At 37.5% G+C, this 21,786-nt stretch overlaps 1 protein-coding gene across 1 annotated transcript in view; it reads right to left on the reverse strand.

Moving 5' to 3' along the window:
- Positions 1–21,786, reverse strand: part of LOC113232311 — a 609,005-nt gene that overhangs the window by 375,877 nt on the left and 211,342 nt on the right. The window contains exon 2 of the mRNA XM_026466988.1: positions 20,267–20,312. Coding sequence (XP_026322773.1) covers positions 20,267–20,312 — 46 coding nt within the window. The remainder of the gene's footprint in view (positions 1–20,266; positions 20,313–21,786) is intronic.

The raw sequence follows: 21,786 nt of genomic DNA on the forward strand, positions 1-21,786 counted from the left end.
ATATTTTAAGTTTTTTTCGAGTTGCGTTCTTGTTTATGTGTGCTTAACGGTTATAACACGACTTATGTAAACAAACTTTAAGACTTAATTCGACTTATTCCGTTAACTGCGAGTGTCCTATGACTATAACAATACTTATATTGATACTAACCACATTGATAAAAGACATAAAATCGTTAAAGGAATAAAACGACAAGTTTTCAAGTGTTTGTTGCAAACTACTAACCAAGAGCAACACGGTATAGTCGCAAGTATGACTAATGATGTCCAGTGGAACAAACGCAATGCTCAGTTATACCTTTATGTTCACTGTGGAATAAGGCAATGGTCGCTTTTAGTGGTACTTTTCTTCCCCGTCATTATGGAACAATGCGAAAAGTGTCTGTGTGTAATTTATATATTTTTAATGTGAGTGTTGGGACCAAACATTTAAGTAATCTAAGCATGTTAACAATAAAAAAAATAATAAAAAAAATGTTGAACTAAACCATAACCGGGTTTCTAAATGTTTGTGAGTTTCTACATATCGATAATTTAATTACAACACGCGGACCCAGTACCAAGTGTAATACGACACTAGTGCAAGCAATTCATTGAGCGTCATTCGAATTGCTCTTTTGACGGCGGCGATGGCTAGCAACCAACGTATATTATTATTACCGGGTTGCAAGAAAATAGTTTGGTTTCCAAATTATGATATTGTATTGTTCAAAATATTAGAAAATACAGAGTTTTAGTACTTACCGATGCAATGAAATCACTCCCGGAGTATTTCTTAAACTTTGGCTTCTTACGCGACATGATATAATGGCACAATTTCTATTTTTTCCACAAAATAATCATGTATCACATTTGAACGACGACTGACGCGCTGTTGACACTCATATCACCATCTGGTCATTTATGTGGTCTGTGGTGCTCCCTAATAAGATGGCCTTAGCCTTTGGCGAAAGAGGCTGGCAATATGGAATTATTTATGTTTCTTGTATATTCTTGTCCACATGAATATTTGTCTTTGTAATAATGTCTGTATTTAACCGACTTCAAAAAAGGAGAAGGTTCTCAGTTCGACAATTTTTTTTTGCGTGTTACGCGTTTTATCCGGAATTTGTGAACCGATTTTGATGATTATTTTTTTGTTGGAAAGAAGGTATCTCAGTTGGTTCCTTTTAAAAAGAAGCAAACTAGGGGTTAAATCCGGTTACGCGCACTTTCCGGTATCCGATTTGGATAAAACTGGCAAATAGATGTAATTCCACAAACTTTCAAGATCGGTTTTTTTTAATAAAAAAAAAATATAATTATTATTCTACTTATTTTGTCACAGTTACAAGATACAAATCATACAATAAAATAAACAACATTTTACAACTTAATGGATATGGCTAACTAAGTCAATAGAAAATGTGTATACTTTCAATAATGATTAATTCACTCTTTAATGTGTTCCAACATAGTCAGAGTCTTCTATAAATTTTACGAATGTGGATTGTTACGAGACACTTTATTTTAACAGAAAGCACCAAAAACAAATATTAGTGGCCTTCAGCGGAACATGGCTAAAAATTTGGTTAAATAAGCCTTTAGATATAACACTCTGCAATCTAGTACAAAAAACTATATCTATTCTCAATTCACAGAACACCTACTTACACAAGTCCTTATTTTTCGAGTTCTTACATTTTCGCGATTTTGTATCTATCACCCGTGACCCTGGGGCCTGTAAAGAACCCGAAAAAAACAAATATGTGCAATTCTAGATCCGAAAAAATAGTTTCAGTCTACACTTTGCTTATCAGAATAATTAGCTACAAAACATTAACATTGACTGTTAACAATATTATCTGCGAATTATATTTTACGCTTTTTTTTCTATTAGCAATTTACATTCCAATTACAACAACACTTAAGATTAAATTATTAGAGAATAATGACTTTATTTAAACAAGCCCGTAAGTCTGTACGATGTTTCAATGCGTTTTATGTGTAGGTTTATTTATCCACAACATTTGTGCACAATCTGTAAATGGTAAGCATTAAGATACAATTTTTACTTACTTAGGAGATATATTTTTTAAACAGGTACTCAATTGTTGTGACGGAAGTAACTGGAATAAAAAATGTAAAACCATCATGTGCAAAATAACCGCATCAAACACAGATCGGGCATTAATGTACAATATATATAATTTATGCGAGTCCTACACAATAATCGTACAGTTTGAGTTTTAAAAGGCGTACTTACGTTTATTTTCCAATTAAAGAAAGCATTGATGCAATTGCACCTGATGATCGTATGGTAACAAAGCCTACATGCTACTTGGAGCTGTAAATCGCAAAGGTCTGTGCGGGTGCAGGAAAGGAAGTAGAATAGTCTAAGATTTGCTCATAGTCCAAAACAAAATTTCCTATTTTCTAATTTATTTCTATTGCTTGTTTGACAAAATAATACATTTTTTTAAATATCTAGAGACGGGGAGAACAGGTCGTGAACCTTAAGTCTCTCCATAACAGGCACAGTTCCATTCAGAGCTCGCAAAGATCCGAGGGGTACTGCTACTGCGCCTGCCACCCTGACGCATAAAATTGACATGTCCCATGTGCCGTTAGGCGGCGGCACTTCCGTGAACGAACTTTTTCACAAAAAGCTCTGTTGCTATTAAGTATTAGTAAGTAAATACCGAACCACAAATGTTTCTGTCATGTCTGATAAACAAAAATATTTTCAGTACGTTGATTTGTAGCACACGAACACTCTTTCTGTATAATGCTTCATTAGATTGTAGCTTACGCAATTAAATTAAATTATTGGACATGTATACATAATTGTTTCCAACCTTTTTGTAAGAATTTCTGTAGTGGTATTAGGTGATAAGAATGTTTATTTTCAAATTGTGCATTGGATTCATAACAGGGTTTGTTGTTGTACAATCAATTATATGTAAGTAACTTCTAGTTGCGTAATTATAAGCACGCCATGAATTAATATGGACAGAATGTGGAGCCGAGTTGGAGAATGGTTGCTTTTCAAGTGAGGGGTTGACCTACCTTTGACATTGCATCAATGCCTCTCGCTAACGATGAAGGGAAAGATCGTGATAAGGCCTGCATGTCGAAGACGATTCACAATCCTTGGAAAAAGTGTGAAGCCCCAACTTGCATTCACTTAGCTTGGTGAACAATGGCCTTAATCCTCTCCCTAAAATATACATATCCTTGCATGCTAATGAAACGTATAATAGATTGATTGATGATGATGGACAGAATATAAGTCATCTAGGGTAATGATGGTATTGAATGAATCATGCAACGTAAAAGACATTGCATTTATATTTTTACATGTCCTTTTGGAACACAGTATTACGCGCGTAATTTCAGTCGCGTGATTTCTGCTAAATTGAGGTCAAATTAACAGCACTCAGCAACACAGCTGCAAAATGTGTATCAAGAGTAGAATATATTTTTATGTTAAGCTGGTAGACTTATCGATCACTTCAAATATTTTCATGACTATTATAATTACCACAATTACTGTTCGGCATCTTGTGAACGACTCTCATTTATGGAGCGAGGCTATAGAAGGGCATGGCGAAACCATTGCAGTGTCTTTAGACATTTCTAAGGCCTTTGACAGGGTCTGGCACGCAAGCCCTTTAAGCAAGTTTCCCTCTTATGGGCTTCCCACTGACCTTTGCAATTGAATTTCGGATTTCTTTTTCGGAGTGAACGTTTGATTCGAGTGGTTTTAGATATCTACTCTTTAGAACATCTGGCGATAGAGGCCGGAGTTCCTCAGGGTTCTGTACTGTTTGTAACCCTCTTTCTGCTGTATATAAATGATATGTTGATTCCAGGTACCTTTGGGTATGCTAATGACAGCACAGTTGTGGACAGGTACTTGACCAATGCAAGGGTCACTGGAGAAGAAATCTAGTCTTGTCGAGAGTCCATGGTTAGTCGTTTGAATTTGACACTTAAGGCATTCTCCAATTAGGGCGATGCCAATTTTGTCAAATTTAATGCACAACACAGGCGTGTCTTTCATCCACTAAACGGCGTCGCTTTCACCTGACTCTGACTTTTCGTGATATATCCATACCGATAGCCGACCGTCTTCACTTACTTGGAATGGACCTATCGTACAATCTGAACTTCGGCATATACATTGAATCTATGGCCAAAAATGCAGCCAAGAAGCTTGGCATCCTTTCCAAGGTGAGGCGTTACTTCACACCGGGACAGTTGCTTCAGCTGTATCAAGCACAAGTCCGGTCGTGTATGGAGTATTGCTGCCACTTATGGGATGGCTCTGCTAAAGAATGCGCGGGGCGCGGAACAGAGAGAGGACGTGCTACAGTATTGTCGATATTTTTAATTTAAATTGCTAGTGTAAAACTGTGTTGTTTGCCATAAAATTTATATCAGTTTAATCTATGAACACTATTCTAACCAATGGTATACTTTGTTAAACGGTTCGGTTGTATATAAGCAGTGCAAAGTGAAAATAAATATATCAAAATTGACGTTATTTCAAACAATCATTCGGTCATTAGTGAGTGTTCGACCTTGGAAGTTCATTGACCGACCTGAGTAAATGTGCTCTTGCTAATGAGCCAACCGGTTTCACGACCGTATTTTTTTACACGGAATAGGACTTGTAATTTCGCAGGTTAACTTATAGCTACGATAGCTTAGCGGTAGCCGGTCGGACTGCGCGGTGACCGGTATATTGGGTATATTGCATTATTTTTAAATTTTGCTGGTTCACGCTATACTTATAGACAATGCCAGCGTCTGATACAAAAAAAATCTGTGCTGGTTGTTTAACACGCATAGAAGGCAGGCAGTTTATGACATGCTGCATCTGTAAAAACTTTTACGATTTAACGTGCGCAAATATTTCGGAACAACGTTTTCGAAATACATTGACACCCGAACATAAGGCAGCTTGGAAATGTGTGGCCTGTTTCAGTAAGGCACCGAAAAGGGACAACACACACACTCCGGTGCACGGTTATGTCAACACCTGTCGCGGGGCCTCCGTGGCTAGTCCTACTCAGGAAATGGATACCCCTGCGGAAGTGTCACTAAATGCTCATGGCTCTTCAGTAGACCAAAGCCAGGTCTTCCTTAATGAACTACGCATGTTTCGGGAGGAAATGCGGGCCACACGCCTACAAATGGCTGACTTAACCACTGCTATTACCAACCTTACGCAGAGGGTGAGTGAGTGCGAGGTACGTGTAGAGAGACTCAGTGTTCGCGTCGATACAGTGGAGCGTCGGTTGGACGAGTGTTCTCTCGATAATCATACGAGCAGTGAACTGTTAGCGTCCATCGAACAGCTTAAAGCAGAGATAAATGACAGAGATCAAGATCTACTTCTGAACGATGTTGAATTTTCGTGTGTGCCTGAGCAGAGAGTGGAAAGCGTGCAGCATATCGTCGTGACACTGGCAAGCAAACTGGGCGTCAAGCTGGATGAACGAGACATCGTCAGCGCGCATCGTGTTGGTCGTGCGCCATCCACCTCAGAGGGAACAGCAGCACCTCGGCCTCGTCTTATTGTCGTCCGCCTGGCTCGTAGAGCTATGCGCAACCAGCTCCTGCAGGCTGCTCGTGTTCGTAGAGGAGCTACCACTGAGGGTACAGATCTACCTACACCATCATGTAGGTTTTATATCAATGAAAGATTGACACTAACCAATCGGCAGCTGTTCCATCGTGCACGAGATATCGGCGGTCGCCTTGGCTGGCGCTTCATATGGACAAGAGACGGACGCATACATGCGCGCCGAGGCGCCTCCGCGGACTTTCCACGTCAGCGCTTGCGTACGATGGCGGACGTTGCTAGGGTTTTTGGGCCGGATGCTGTTCGATCTCCTGATGCCAAGACATGACTCACCAACCTTATCCATACTGTTTAATTATAATGAACTGAAATTTAATTTTTACTTTTTATACATTTTTATTTCCGTGTTCATGATTATTGTTATTCTGTTTGTTATTCACTCAATTTTATTTGCTAAATTGGTAAATACACCAAAAATCTTGTTAAGATTTGTTGTACATAAAACGTTAATATGGTGGGGAACTTTGCGTTTGCATGGACGGCATCGGTGTGGTAATTCTGAAGTCTACTTTGTATTTTACTCATTTGAACGAGGTTATCTTGACTTGCGACATATTACTCAGCTAAGGTTCTACCTTTTACACGGGAAATACTTGCAGTTGTCATTTTCTTACATAATACAATTTATTCAAAATGATAGACTTTCTGTTGCTCTTCTAAATGCTGGATCGCTCGGCACACGCCATGATGAGTTCCATGCCGTCATGAGCCGCCACGCTGCTGATATTGTGGCTATAAATGAAACTTGGCTAAGGGCGGGAGAGGAGGGGCGTGCTCCGTCTGTTCCAGGGTACAGGCTGCGGCTTACCCCACGGTCACATACTGTGCGGCGTGGGCTTGGCGGGGGGGTGGGCTTTTATATTAAAAGTAATATTTACGCACGACTCCTTCCTCATCCTCCTGCACCTGTAGCGGTGGAACAGATGTGGCTCAGCTTGTCAGTAAACACCATAAAGCTTGCCGTAGGAACAGCTTATCGTCCACCGTGGCTGCCCTTGGATACCTTCATTGACGCACTTACGGATTCAGTTGCTTCTTTCTCGCTGTTTGATCATGTGGTGTTACTTGGCGATTTCAATGTGAATCTTTTGAATACGGAGGACCCATCCACAAAAAAACTGTTAGAATTTTTATGCTGCTTCAATCTTGAACAATATGTCAAGCAGCCAACACACTTCACTGATCACAGTGAGACATTGATTGATGTTATTAGCTCGAGTATGAAAATCACTGATCTTCGCATTGATTATTTGCCAGATCTTGGCAGTCATGCATTCATTTCTGGTAAATTTGATATAAAAAAATGTAAAGTACCCCCAAAACATATTATTTACCGTCCGCTCACTGATATTGACATGGATGCGTTCAACTCCGATGTAAATACGATTAATTGGGAGCGGCTGCTATCGAGTAACTTAAACGCCTCTGTTGAGAACTTTAATGCCTACATGCATCACTTATTCAATAGTTATGCGCCTAAGAAGAAAATTGTAGTGCGGGAGAGGGTGCTCCCTTGGTTTACATATAATGTTAAGAAAATGATGCGGCTGCGCGACGAGGCTCATCACAGGTATCGAAATACTGGGATGGATACTCATAAAAATATTATAAAGATCTGAAAAAGATAGTTTTGTCCGCGATAAGTGCCGAGAAAGCTACATTTTTCCAGCAATGTATTGTCTCAAACGCCAATAAACCGCGCGACTTGTGGAAGAATATAAGAGCAAACGTGGTTGATTTCAAGGCAAAAGATCGTGACATCCCCCTACATTTAAAAGACCCTGACAAAATAAATGCACATTTTCTTGATTTACCACCCCGTAACATTGATAAAGCACACTTAAAATATTTTTCCACTCGTAGGCGTGGTTCCGCGGTTTTTAAACTTCGCGTCGTTTCAGAGGCAATTGTATCGAGAGCTATTTTGTCAATTAAAAGTGGCGCCATGGGTGTAGATGATATTTCTCGCGATATGGTGTTACTTACCCTACCGCGGACTCTAAAACTAATTACGGCCCTGGTAAATCAATCGATCGAGACCTGTGCATTCCCTGAGCTCTGGAAGACGGCAATAATTCGACCTATTCCAAAGATAAACATACCATCACACTTCAAAGACTTACGACCTATAAGTGTTTTACCATACATGTCAAAAATCATCGAAAAGGTAGTGTGTTGGCAGCTTACAGATTACCTAGAGACCAACGGTATCTTGCCATCAAAACAGTCGGGTTTCAGGAAGGGTCGCAGCACTGCCACCGCGCTGCTGGACGTGGTAGATGATGTGTTGGCTGCGCGTGACGCTGGTGAGGGATCCATTCTAGCGTTACTTGATTTTTCACGTGCTTTCGATACCGTGGATATACAACTTTTACTGGCTAAACTCGTTTATTATGGGTTCGACTGTAACACTATTAAGTGGTTTTCCAGTTATCTCAGTGGCCGTGTACAGCAAGTGGAGGTGAGCGGTGTGGATGGTTCATTCATGCGTTCTGGTGCCGCATCAGTTGCTAGAGGGGTTCCTCAAGGGTCCATCCTCGGACCAGTCTTGTTCATTCTGTACACTGCAGATATTGTGGATTGCTTTAAGAATTGCAGATGTCATCTATATGCCGATGACCTACAAATTTACATTTCATTTAATCCTCTTGTAACCCGCACTGCAGTTGGACAGTTGAACGAGGATCTCTCTAAAGTTGCCCAATGGTCAGAGCTCAACAATCTGGTACTAAATCCGAGCAAATCGAAGTTTCTCATACTTGGTTCGAAATGTCAAATTGAAAAGATCGCGTCCAATCACCCACAAGTGTCCATAGCGGGTAACTCTGTAGGCCGAGTATCTGTGGCGAGAAATCTGGGGGTTCTTATGGATGGTTCCCTTAACTTTGAAGAACATATCCTTGAAACAGTCCGAAATTGTTTTTATCGCCTGAAGGTACTGTACCGCGTGAAAAACTTCATTAACGTTGATTTGCGTATTAAGCTCTGTGACATGCTAATTTTATCAAGATTGAACTACGCTGACACTGTATTCGGAGGATGTTTACTCGCCCGCACAAAGTGTCTTATTCAGCGCCTGCAGAATGCGTGCGCTAGGTATTGCTTCCCTATCACACGTCGGGAGCACGTCACCCCTTTTATGAACAATTCGAAATTGTTGAAGATGGAGGCCCGTCGCCAATTACATTTCGCTATACTATTATTTGGGGTCATTAAGACCAAGCAACCATCGTACCTCTATGACAAGCTCAAATTCTCAACCATGCACGTTAGACATGCTTGTCGCCTCCTATGTCCTCGACATGGAACAGCAAGTTTTCGAGGTAACTTTCGCTACGCTGCCTCGAAATGCTGGAACAATCTTCCGCCGCCTATAAGAAATGCTACATCACTTTATTTTTTTAAAAGATCATTCAAAGCTTATTTACTTAATATTCAGCAATCTCTAGCGTAGCTGTTGTTGTGTCGGGGACGTGTACGTTTTTATCCGTTATATTTTTTATTTAATTTTTCATTTTGATGATTTTTATTTTATTTTATTTTACTATTTTATCTTATTGCCATTTTAGTTAATTCATAATTATTATTCATTATAAGAATTATATGGAATCACACTTGTTTACAACTACAATATAAAGTGCAACAAATCGTACATAAGTTTCGTCCACTTTGTTCCGTGCCATGTGTTCCCTGTTGCCGGATCCACTGAAAATCAGCGTCGTAGCACTTCCAGTGAGACGACACCAAGCTGAGTGGATGACGGATTCCGTAACAGCACAGCACGCACTTTTTATGGCTTGTTACTTGTTTATTTGTTACAATATTAATACTTCTTATTTGTGTAATATGTGCACGTGTAATATTTAAATGTTATGCTTTAGTCTTTCTTTCCGTCTTATGTTATGTATCGTACAATTTAAATATATGTGTACTGTGTTGTTTTCGTGAATAAACAATTTCTATTCTAATTTCTATTCTATTCTATAATAAATGAATGAAATGAATGAAATATTCTTTATTGCACATAAAATTACAATTAAAATACAATACAATAGCTTAAGTATAATAGTAAGTCAATGTGCAACAGGCGGCCTTATTGCTATGTAGCAATTTCTTCCAGGCAACCTTAGGATAGACATTTCGGATATGCAAAAGGGTTGCAACCAAAGAATATCATCATAAGTACACTACATAATAAGTAATAATAAAAATATATACATATCCATAGATAGATATACATATATATACATACAAATAACAATAATATTATTAATACATACAAAACAATAAATACACAATAATATTAAATGCTTATATACTTTTAATAGAAAAAGAAAAATTAAGTACAAATGTAGGAAATAAATGAAAGGGTAGTAGAGGACAGACGAAATTTAGGAGTTGAGGAAGTGATCCTTGACACGTTGTTTGAAGGAATCAAGAGAAGGGGATCGTCGAATCGATTCAGGGAGAGAATTCCACAATCTGATCGCAGAAATGGTAAAAGAGTTGGAATAAAAGTTACAGGTATGAGAGGGCAAGTTAAGTAAGAGAGTATCAGAGGAGCGAAGGGGACGACAGAGTGTAGAAGAGTGGAAAGTAAAGCGATCTTTAAGATAAGAAGGCGTAAAGGGATAGAACAGAATTGAATAGAGAAGTGAAAGAATATGAAGATCTCTACGCCGATGGATGGGTAGCCATCTAATTTGTGCGCGAAATTGGGAGACATGGTCAAATTTACGTAGTCCGAAGATGAACCTAACACACATCTTTTGGAGCCGTTCCAATTTATTGAGCAGAGTTACTGACAAATCCGGATAGCAAACATCTGCATAGACCAGTCGGGTGAAAAATGCTCTGGGCCAGAGTAATTTTGGTTTTAGTCGGCAAAAAGTTTTTAAGCCTTCTCAGAGAGAAATGCGCACCAAACACCTTCCTGTTAACCTCAGCAACTTGCGGCTTCCAAGTCAGACATTTATCAAAAATTACCCCCAAATTCCTGACTGTATCCAAATAAGGAATACAGACACCATCAAAAACCACAGGGGGTAAGGAGTCTAGATTTAGACGAGAATTGAACCAAGTGCTACCTATAATAATCGATTGTGTTTTGGATGGATTAACTCTAAGGTCAAAGTTCTGACTCCATTGACGAATGGATTCAAGGTCCACATTGGTAGTATTAATGGCACGTGGTAAGTCTTGAATAGACGACTGGGTGTAAATCTGGAGGTCATCAGCATAAAGATGATAAGAAGAAGTGAGGGATTGTGTGATAGAGTTAATAAACAAAGAAAATAAGAGAGGAGAAAGGACGCCACCCTGCGGGACTCCGGCGGAAATATCGCACCACGTAGAGAAAGAATTCTCATTGCGTACACACTGCCAACGTCCACAGAGGTAGCTTCGAAACCAATCAATAACTGCTGGAGATATGTTAAGAGTACGCAATGCCTCCAATAATAGGTCAAAGTCAACATAATTGAAGGCATTACTGAAGTCAAGGAGTGTCAGCACAGTCAATTGTTGATTTTCCATACCCAAACGGATGTCATCAGTGATTTTCGTGAGTGCAGTAGTCGTACCATGTATGACCAATGCGGAAACCAGACTGGAGAGGATTGAAAAGGCTGTTCCAATTTCAGTACCAACTGGCCACCTTGGATTCAATAGACAAGCGTGCTAAGAGGCTTATAAGTGACTCAGAATTTGTAGAGGCGAAGCTGCAGAGCCTTGAACACCGCCGTAGAGTTGCCAGCTTATCGGTATTCTATAAGATATATCACGGAGAGTGTGCGATGGAATTGCATAATTTGATTCCGCCTTCATCTTTCCATCATCGGGGGACTAGAAGTGGGCTGGGGTTCCACCCTTATGATGTAGATATTCCCCAGATTCACACGAAGCGTTTTGTTTCCACATTTGTATGGCGAGTGGCCAGGCAGTGGAATTCTCTGGACCTTTTCAAGGCAAAAGTAAATAGGCAAGTAGGCTTATCGATCACGTCAAATATTTTCATGACCATTACAATTACGACAACTATAGTTAGGCATCTTGTGAACCTCGGATAATATCTTTGATTGTTATGACATGAATTGATAGTTACGACATCTGAAATTGATCCGGTTTTAGTAATAATTGCATTCTGACTGGAAATGAGCATATAAGTAAATTTAAGCATATGCAGAATTAGCTCTCTACCACAACTGTGAGGCTACTCATCATAGGATATGCAAACGGGTCCCCCGTTTAACCGAAAAAACCGAATAACCGTCCATTTTTGAACCCGGTTTTCAAATAAGGAAAAACCGGGTTTTTCGGGATTTCCGGCTTTGTCTTTAAACTATTTGTACCTGACTGTATCAGTGGATTAAAAGTGGGTGCTAACAACGAGTGAGCAAGGCCAAGCAAATGTATTTGCAGTTTAATAATTTTTATTACAAAACACCACGTAGCTCTCAAAGCAAAACAGCCAAAAAAACAAAATAAAGAAAAGGCGCCAAAATTTAAATTTTGAATTTAAATATATTTAAATATAAAACTAAAACTTGTAGAGACTATTCTATATATATAGGCGATTCGCTACACTATTGAAACGTAAATTCGTAACTTATAATATCATAGTAAGCAATGATAAATAATATCATCGTATCTTGGTTAATAATGATAAATAAACGTTAATTAAATGCTAGCAACTCGGGTACCTAACTACAGGACAGTAACAGCGTCCTCGAGACGCAGACGGGTAACTTTTAGGGTAGCGACGGGTGAACTATCTCATAGGTGGCAGCAGTACTCTATACACGACCGGGTCTGTGCTTAGTACAGCTTTTTTGAAGCAAGTGTCCCAGTGTGAAGTAACGCCTCATCTTGGAAATGATGTTAATCTTTCTGGCGTCATTTTTGGCTATGGATTCTATGTATCTGCCGAAGTTCGGACTAAACAACAGGTTCATTCCAAGTAGCTAGTGGTGGTCGGCTATCGGCATTGATATCACAAAAAGTCGAAATCAGGTCTAAGGGACTCCGTTTTGTGGATAATATACACGTCAGCATTTTAGTAGCGATCAATTTTATAAGTTTGGCACCACCCCAATCAGAGACAGCCTAAGTGTCAAATCCAAACGACTAATCATAGACTCTCGACAAGACTGGATTTCTTTTCCACTCACCCTTGCATTGATCAAGTACCTACACTACTAACGGTGCTGTCATCAGTATACCTGAAGGTACCTGGAATTATCATATCCTTGATATACGGCAGAAAGAGAGTTCGGACAGTACGGAACCCTGACGCACTCCGGAACTATATCGCCCAATGTAGTGTAGTAAGATCAAATCGAATAATTCCAAAGCTCACTCAAAAAATTCAAGATCCAAAGGTCCCTTGCAAGGTGTGAAGCTCATAAGAGTGAAGTTTGCTTAAGGTTTGCGTGCCAGTCTGCTAACCTGGTTCGCCACACTCGTCTCATACCACCATCTGATCAGGTGGGGAGTACATGGATACAGTTTTCAAAAGACAATAGACGAGTCGTACGAGACTTAATATCTGGAATCCTGGTGGCGCTACTGACAAGCTGGGAAAGGTTTAGTACAATTAAGTCATTTGGTATGGGCACTCACATCCTTTCTTTCATTACCCAGAATAACTAGTTGCGCCGCTGGATACCTCTGATAAGCATCATCAGACTTCTCACTCAGATGTTGGAACATCTTGAACAGACAATCAGGCTGAAAAAGAAGATGTTTAATTGCTTGCCTCTAAAATATATAATGTATATTTTTTTTTTTTTAGATATATGTATTAGTGTTGGTTTTTTTATTATAATTCGAGAAGTTATTGAAGTCATTAGCTGTGAATTGTATAAAAATAATGAAAATAATTTACAAAACACTAACTTAATGTTTTTTTTAAATTTTTTGGTACTTTTTAAAATGGTTCGCGTGTCATAAGAAAAAAATCCGAGTAATCGGTTATCCGAGACTTAAAAACCGAAAAAACCGGTTTTCAAAATCACGCAGTTTTTGCATGCTTATTCATCACTGTATATATTGATTTCTGTATTATTTTTTATCTATGTACGTACCAACTAATGTTGTAATAAAAATGTTTACAATAATATACATTTGGTTACAGTAGAAACGTGCTTTTGGGATCCAATCACTCGAAAAACAAAATGCCTCGATTGTTCCTGTAATGTAAACAAATGCGTTCTTTCCGAAAACTGTTCAACAACTGTGGACAGTTACCAGACGTCTCCAGCAGCCAGAAGTAGATATGATAATCATGTTGCTACGAAACATTCTAGATTTGAATATAAACAACAACCTTACACTTACGGGAAACGGAACCATTGGAAAAAAGGTGGAATAATAGTTCCCGCAGTACAAGTCGATGAATTTTATTTGGATGACGATAGTACTCCCATTTATAGCGATGAAACTACAGAGTTGGGTAAGCCAGTCGACTTCAGTAAAGTTTCGCGAACGAATGTGGAACCATCGCCTGTGAAATCACTGATAATAAAACCACCTGCAGTAATGAAGCTATTTTTTCGAAAGCCTTGCGATGGGAAAAAAAAGCCCTTTCGCTATTTAGCACGTCCACGACCGGAGCCATCTATTCTTCACAGGGTGTTGTTTCGTACACCAAAAGAGCTGAGAGATGAAATATTCAATAATGTCAATAATTCATTAATTGGAAGAGAAGAACGATGAGACCAACGTCCCAACGTCCCAACGACCAACCTTATGGCATTTTTGATGACTTTAAATGATAACAAAATGTATATGTTTGAATAAATGTTAAAAAATATTATATTATTGCTAATTTAGTTTCGATATCACAAGGAGTATTATTTTCCTGTATTTCTTAATATCGTGGCACAAAAGGAAACTCCCAAATGAAAGCTCAAAATGTTTTAGGTGTACCAGAATCTGATGGTATTTAGGCAAATTTAAATTTATAGTGGGCAACATCAATATAGAGAGAAATTATTTTTTATTCTATGAACATTACAAAACTTTTTAAATAAAGTGCATTCTATTTTAGTTACTGTCACGTTGGAAATCATTATTTTGGGCAGCCAATTGACACCATTAATATCTTAGAGGAGGGAAAAAAATAAAAGAAAGGAGCTGCCCTATCTACGGAATAAACGTACCTACCTAAACCAAAAATGTCCATCACAAATGGCGGATCATAGATAAGTCAATATCGACATGCAAATGTATGGCTTGAATGTTGAAACTGTTTTTTATGTTTACAAATTTGTGTTGTTTACTGTAATCAAAGTATGATTAATACTAGGCTATTATTACTAGGCAAGTAATGAGCCATTTTAATCAAAACTAAATATAAAGTTATTTACCAATAAGTGTAACGATGTAATTGCATTATCATGTAATCTAGTCACATTAATGTTCTATTAAAATTTCACTTCAAAAAGGAGCGAACAAAAGAAGATGGAATTTGATCCAATGTTTATGTTCGGCGGTTCTATAATTTCCAACCATTCTTTCTTTCTTTTTTCATTTGTAGGTAAACATTAAAAATAATAATAATGTAGTAATAAAAACCTCGTAGTGAATTGTTTTAATAACAGAATACCGATAAAATGTCTGCTTGCTAGAACAACACTATCTCAAAATAATCGTTATCAACAATCATCAAAATAGACTAACAAACAGGCAATCTAAAGTAACCAAAGCAAAATTCGGCTAGACTTATGAATAAACTGCATAAATGAGTCTAATTACATAAGATATTTGGGCTATCGTATGACTTATAGGGCATAAAAATAACACATGCCGGTGTAATGTAACATTTGGTTGATTTGTGATTTTCTACTGCCGCACCCCTAAGTGCTGCAGCGACGCATTTTTATCAATGCTTAATTGTTCTCACTGTCAATAATTTTCTCAATTTGATTACAATTGATGCGAATAATTCATTAAAACATTTGGCCAAACATTAGTTTTGACATTTGATGTACTTCCCTTTGACAACCGGAAACGGTTATTAAAGGGTACTACAAAAATGGCAAAATGAGGACAATTGGCATTTAAGATGACATTACGTATTTTCGATTCCCGTGTTTGACATAAATCAATGTAGTGCTATATCTTTTGGCTTACGACGGCACGCAGTAGTTAAACGAAGACAATAAAAATTTTATGTTTTCACCGTTTAAATGCATCATGTACATATAACATCCGATTTATATATGTCAATATAACATGTCCTTTGGTTTCCATAGTATATAATTAATATATTGAATTGACATGTGACAAGTTAACACGAGATCCTATTACACTACCTACTCAAACAACAGCCACTAACGTTAAGTAACAATAACCCATAACCCAATTTTGGGTAGAAACAATGAACCGAAGCATCAAAAGTTTGGCCGAAAACGGCTATAAACGATAAGTGGGAACATGGTTATTTCAAAAAAAATCTAGTAACCTCAAAAACACCGATGACACATAAATATACCATAGACCGAAATATTTGTTCACCGATTAAAACATCGATAATTAGTTAACCGATTTAAATATGTGACAAAGTGTACCTATAGTTTCAGTTAAGCAGCCTTACCCTTCAAAAGCGGAATACATTAATGCTCACATTAAAGCCATATTTCCCTGGACGAACTCATTCGCTTCTTTCACTTAAGCTCCTGGTCTCGACTAAACTCGCCATCTGTTTATCTTACAATGAAGAATATATTACTATAAATTGTGCGCGTATAATTAATCTGAAAAACGGTAATTGTTTCTTTGACGTACCGGTGGTGAAAGGCAAAGATATAAACAAAAATAACAATGTAGAGAAAATGATGAAAAGTACAAAGGTAAATTTTGTTAACGAAAACTGACCATGCACAGAATCTCTTAGTAGTGACTTAAACAAAAATCCATGATTTTGTGGGGAAGACGACCTTAAAATTTTAATCACCAATGGGAATAACATGGTAACAAATTTTAGGTATTATGTGTCGTCGTTACAGCAAATCCCAAATAGATTTCGCCATTCAAATCTTCAACCGCCTCCTTAGAGAGAAATGAGAATTCAAAACTCAAACACTCTCTTTACAACTCTCTTTACTAGAAATCCTTCGTAATATGCCAGATGCTTAATTTGCCGTGAAATTAAAAACTTATAACAATTTGTTATTTCGTGTTAGCTATAAATTTCCTTCTGAAACTTGTAGCTTTTTCTGCATTCGTTTGTTTTTATTACGTATTTTCCAAAATATGTTATACTTACGAGGAATATTACTTAAAAATATTAATGTGAGCAATTTATATTTCTTTACTTGTAATTGGTTTCTACCGTTAGCCGATAAAACTTTTTAATGATAATGATAATGATAATATATTTATTGCAGTTTACATAATATAAATAATACAAATTTTACATTATATTATTATATATTTTTCATGCTATTAAGTGAAGGGAGAAACTAGGTGTGAGCCTGGTGGTGAGCGACATGCTTACCCATAACAGTTGTATCCCACTCAGATCTCACAAAGATCCGAGCGGTACTGCCACTGCGCCTGTCACCCTGAGGCATGAAATTGACAAGTCCCTTGTGCCGTCAGGCGGCGGCACTTCCGTGGACCAACTTTTTCACGAAAAGCTCTATTTTATTAACTATTAGTAAGTAAATACCTAACCACAAATGTTTCCGTCATGTCTGATAAACAAAAATATTTTCAGTACGTTGATTTTTAGCACACGAACACTCTTTCTGTATAATGCTTCGTCATATTGTAACTTACGCAATTAAATTAAATTATTGGACATGTGTACATAATTGTTTCCAACTTTTTTGTAAGAATTCCTGTAGTGGTATTAGGTGTTAAGAATGTTTATTTCCAAATTGTGCATTGGATTCATAACAGGGTTTGTTGTTGTACAATCCATTATATGTAAGTAACTTCTAGTTGCGTAATTATAAGCACGCCATGAATTAATATGGACAGAATGTGGAGCCGAGTTGGAGAATGGTTGCTTTTCAAGTGAGGGGTTGACCTGCCTTTGACATTGCATCAATGCCTCTCGCTAACGATGAAGGGAAAGATCGTGATAAGGCCTGCATGTCGAAGACGATTCACAATCCTTGGAAAAAGTGTGAAGCCCCAACTTGCATTCACTTAGCTTGGTGAACAATGGCCTTAATCCTCTCCCTAAAATATACATATCCTTGCATGCTAATGAAACGTATAATAGATTGATTGATGATGATGGACAGAATATAAGTCATCTAGGGTAACGATGGTATTGAATGAATCATGCAACGTAAAAGACATTGCATTTATATTTTTACATGTCCTTTTGGAACACAGTATTACGCGCGTAATTTCAGTCGCGTGATTTCTGCTAAATTGAGGTCAAATTAACAGCACTCAGCAACACAGCTGCAAAATGTGTATCAAGAGTGGAATATATTTTTATGTTAAGCAGGTAGGCTTTCCAATCACGTCAAATATTTTCAAGACTATTATAATCACCACAACTATAGTTAGGCATCTTGTGAACCTCGGGTAATGTATTTGATTGTTATGACATAAACCGGTAGTTGCGTCATCTGAAATTGATCCGTTTTAGTAATAATTGCGTTCTGACTGAAAATGAGCATAGAAGTAAATTTAAACATCACTGTATATATTGATTTCAGTGTTAATTTTATGTCTATGTACCAATTAATATTGTATTGGAAATGTTTACAATAATGTACATTTGGTTACAGCAGAAACGTGCTTTTGGGATCCAATCATTGGAAAAACAAAATGCATCGATTGTTCCTGTAATGCAAACAAATGCGCTCTTTCCGAAAACTGTTCAACAACTGTGGACAGTTACCAGACGTCTCCAGCAGCCAGAAGTAGATATGATAATGCTGTTGCTACGAAACATTCTAGATTTGAATATACAAAACAACCTTACACTCACGGGAAACAAAACAATAAGAAAAAAGGTGGAGCTATACTTTCCGCAGTAGCGTTACAAGACTATTGGGATGACCAGCTTGAAACCTATAATGACAATGAATATACGTGGAATAGTTATGATATGCGTAAACTATCTCGAACGAAAGGTGAACCATCGCCTGTGAAATCACTGAATGTAAAATTACCTGCAGTAAAGAAGCTATTTTTTCGAAAGCCTTACGATGTGAAAAGGAAACCGTTTCGACATATGGTACGTCCACGACCGGAGCCATCGAATCTTCACAGGGTGTTGTTTCGTGCACCAAAAGAGCTGAGAGATGAAATATTCAATAATATGTCAATAATTCATTCATTGGAAAAGAAGAACGATGAGGACCAACGTCGTCTTGAAGACCTTCGGACATTTTTGATGACTTTAAATGATAACGAAATGTATGCTATGTTTGAATAAATGTGAAAAATATTATACTATTAGTAATTTAGTTCTGTTTCAATATCACAGAGAGTATTCTTTTCCTGTATTTCTTAATATCGTGACCAGAAAGGAACTCCCAAACTGGAAACACAAAATGTTTTAGGTGTACCAGAATCTCATGTTATTTAGGCAAATTTAAATTTTTAGTGGACAACATCAATTTAGTGAGAATTTATTTTTTATTCGATAAACATTATAACACTTTTTAAATAAAGTGCACTATATTTTAGTTAGGTACTATCAACTTGGAAATCATTATTGTGGGCAGCCAATATATTAAATTGACATTTGACAAGTTAACACGAGATCCTATAACACTAATACCTACTCTTTACAACTTTATAACGCAAAAAGCCCCGTGAATTTTGCTTACCTAGATTTGTTTAGATGACGCAGTGACAAATAATAATAATAAATAATAACGCACACACTCAACATAGCCCCGCAATAGGGAAACCCTATGTCGCGGGTGCCATGGACACACACATAGACAACCACAAATTACACCCAAACTCACGAGAGAACTGCCTTTGCGTGGCAGTCCGGCATGGTAATCGTTCGGCCACCGAGACAGTTTCAGCGACAGCGTTACAAAGACAGCGCGCTATCGACATGTTTTTAGTAGTGACGGAGATTGCTCAGATGTTGAACGGTTTACTATTAACTCCATGATATATATCGTCATTTATTAGATAGTATAGATTTGCATTAAGACAAATTTAATACAGGATTGCGAATACATAACGAACGTTCATTTAAGTTATTCTTTTATTTACGAATTTCAAAATTTAATTTCATGATAAATAATTGATGTTTTTATGAATCCTTTATGATCGTATTGCATAAAAAGAAATGTTAATTTACGTGATAAAATTAACTGAAATAATGAGACTAATCGTAATTCTCAAAAAAATACCTTTACTTTATCACGGTAGGTGAAAGTTAGTATAATACATCTAAAAACTATGTGGGTTACACACAATTTTAGCAGAGAACCGCATTCGAAAATCATTATTTAATAAGAAATTGCAGTTATCGCAATTTTAAGAACTTTCGTAGCTCATTACTCAAAGTGGAATATTTTGCATTATGTCACTATCATTCTTAGTGTGCGAATATTAGGATCGTATATTAAACAGTCTTCACTGTTTAATATGTACAAAAGGAATAATTAGAAAAAACTATAATTAGAAAAAACTTACCTGCTGCGGGTGACAGCTTGGTGACAACACCCCATCGCGACTTCCACTGAAACAAACAAATGCACCGATTAATATAATCAAATCTTTTTTTTATAAGAAAGAACTTGTCGTCATTGGGCACGGGTCCTCTCTAATACACACATATAAATATCACATACCTCTCTAATATCACATTAATCGAGATTGCATAGGTGTAGTCTTATCGCGATAATTTTACTACGGCATGCACTATGGCATTAGTCATTAAGGGCGCGTTCAAATTAGCCACGCGGCGGCCGCGCGACGGCCGCGCGATTGTCACTTTTCATACAATTTCTAGAAGCGCTGCGACCGCGCGGCGGCCGTGCGACTGTCGCGCTGCAGTCACGCTCGGTTGCATCACAGTTAGTGAGGTGTACATGTTAATTTTTCAAATTAACTACGATGGACTAAAATCGAGTTGAAGAATTTATAGAGAATGCAGAACAACACCTTGCAATATGAGATATCAGTTCCGCCAGTTATTCTAATCGACTGGAAAAAAAGGCATGGGAAAATTTATGTCTAATATTTATTGACAATTTTCAAACTAAAACTACAAATGAAAAAACAGCAGGTTGTGAGTAATTTTTAATATCTATACGTGAAGTGTGTGCCCCAAGAACTCTGACACCCCTAACTATATACCTTTTGGTTCTGAAAACGTAAAAATCCCATAAAAACCAGTAAGCAATGTGAAAACTATTTACAAATATTTTTCGTAAATCGAGTTTTGTAATTATTTAATGGTGGTATTCATTTTGATTATTTTGACAAAATAAAGGTAACAAACGGATTTAAAGGTGCATACGACATTGTCGATTAACAACGGGAATTAGAGACGTTTCGAGTTGTTTGGAGTGCTCATTGAGAATGTGGCATTAATTTCTAAATCCAAGATGGTTGCCAAGAATTTAAAAAAAAATATTTTTGGTAATCCTTACGCAAATGGCATTTATATCTGAATACATGATGGCTGACACGACTTTTCACATTTCTAAATGCAAGATGGCGGGCACGCTTTCTCAAATAAAGGCAAGTTGGGTATCGTTTTCGAGGTATTTGGGGGTGGTCATTACGAATATAGCACTTATTTGTAAATGCAAGATGGCGGACTAGATTTATCAAAAAATGCTATATGGGTATCCTTTTCAAGGTATTTGGGGATGCTCTTTACGAATACGGCACTCATTTCTAAATCCAAGATGGCGGGCACGATTTTTCGAATGATGGCAAGTTGGGTATCGTTTTCGAGGTACTTGTCTCATTACGAATACATTTATCATTACAATATTAAATTTAAATACCTTAGATCGAGAATTCCTGTAAGAACTAAACGGGTCACTACCACCTATCTTTGTCAGCCAAGTACGCAGAAGCTGTATAAATAACCTTTAGTGTAAAGTTTTTGTTTCACAATAGTTTTAAGCCACAAATGGTAAATTTTGAATATACAAGGGACAATTCCCTTAAATGAATTTGCGACTTTATGAAGACGACTG

This window comes from Hyposmocoma kahamanoa, unplaced genomic scaffold (assembly GCF_003589595.1).
Source record: "Hyposmocoma kahamanoa isolate Upper Pololo Valley unplaced genomic scaffold, ASM358959v1 68, whole genome shotgun sequence".
NCBI classification, from domain to species: Eukaryota; Metazoa; Arthropoda; class Insecta; order Lepidoptera; family Cosmopterigidae; genus Hyposmocoma; species Hyposmocoma kahamanoa.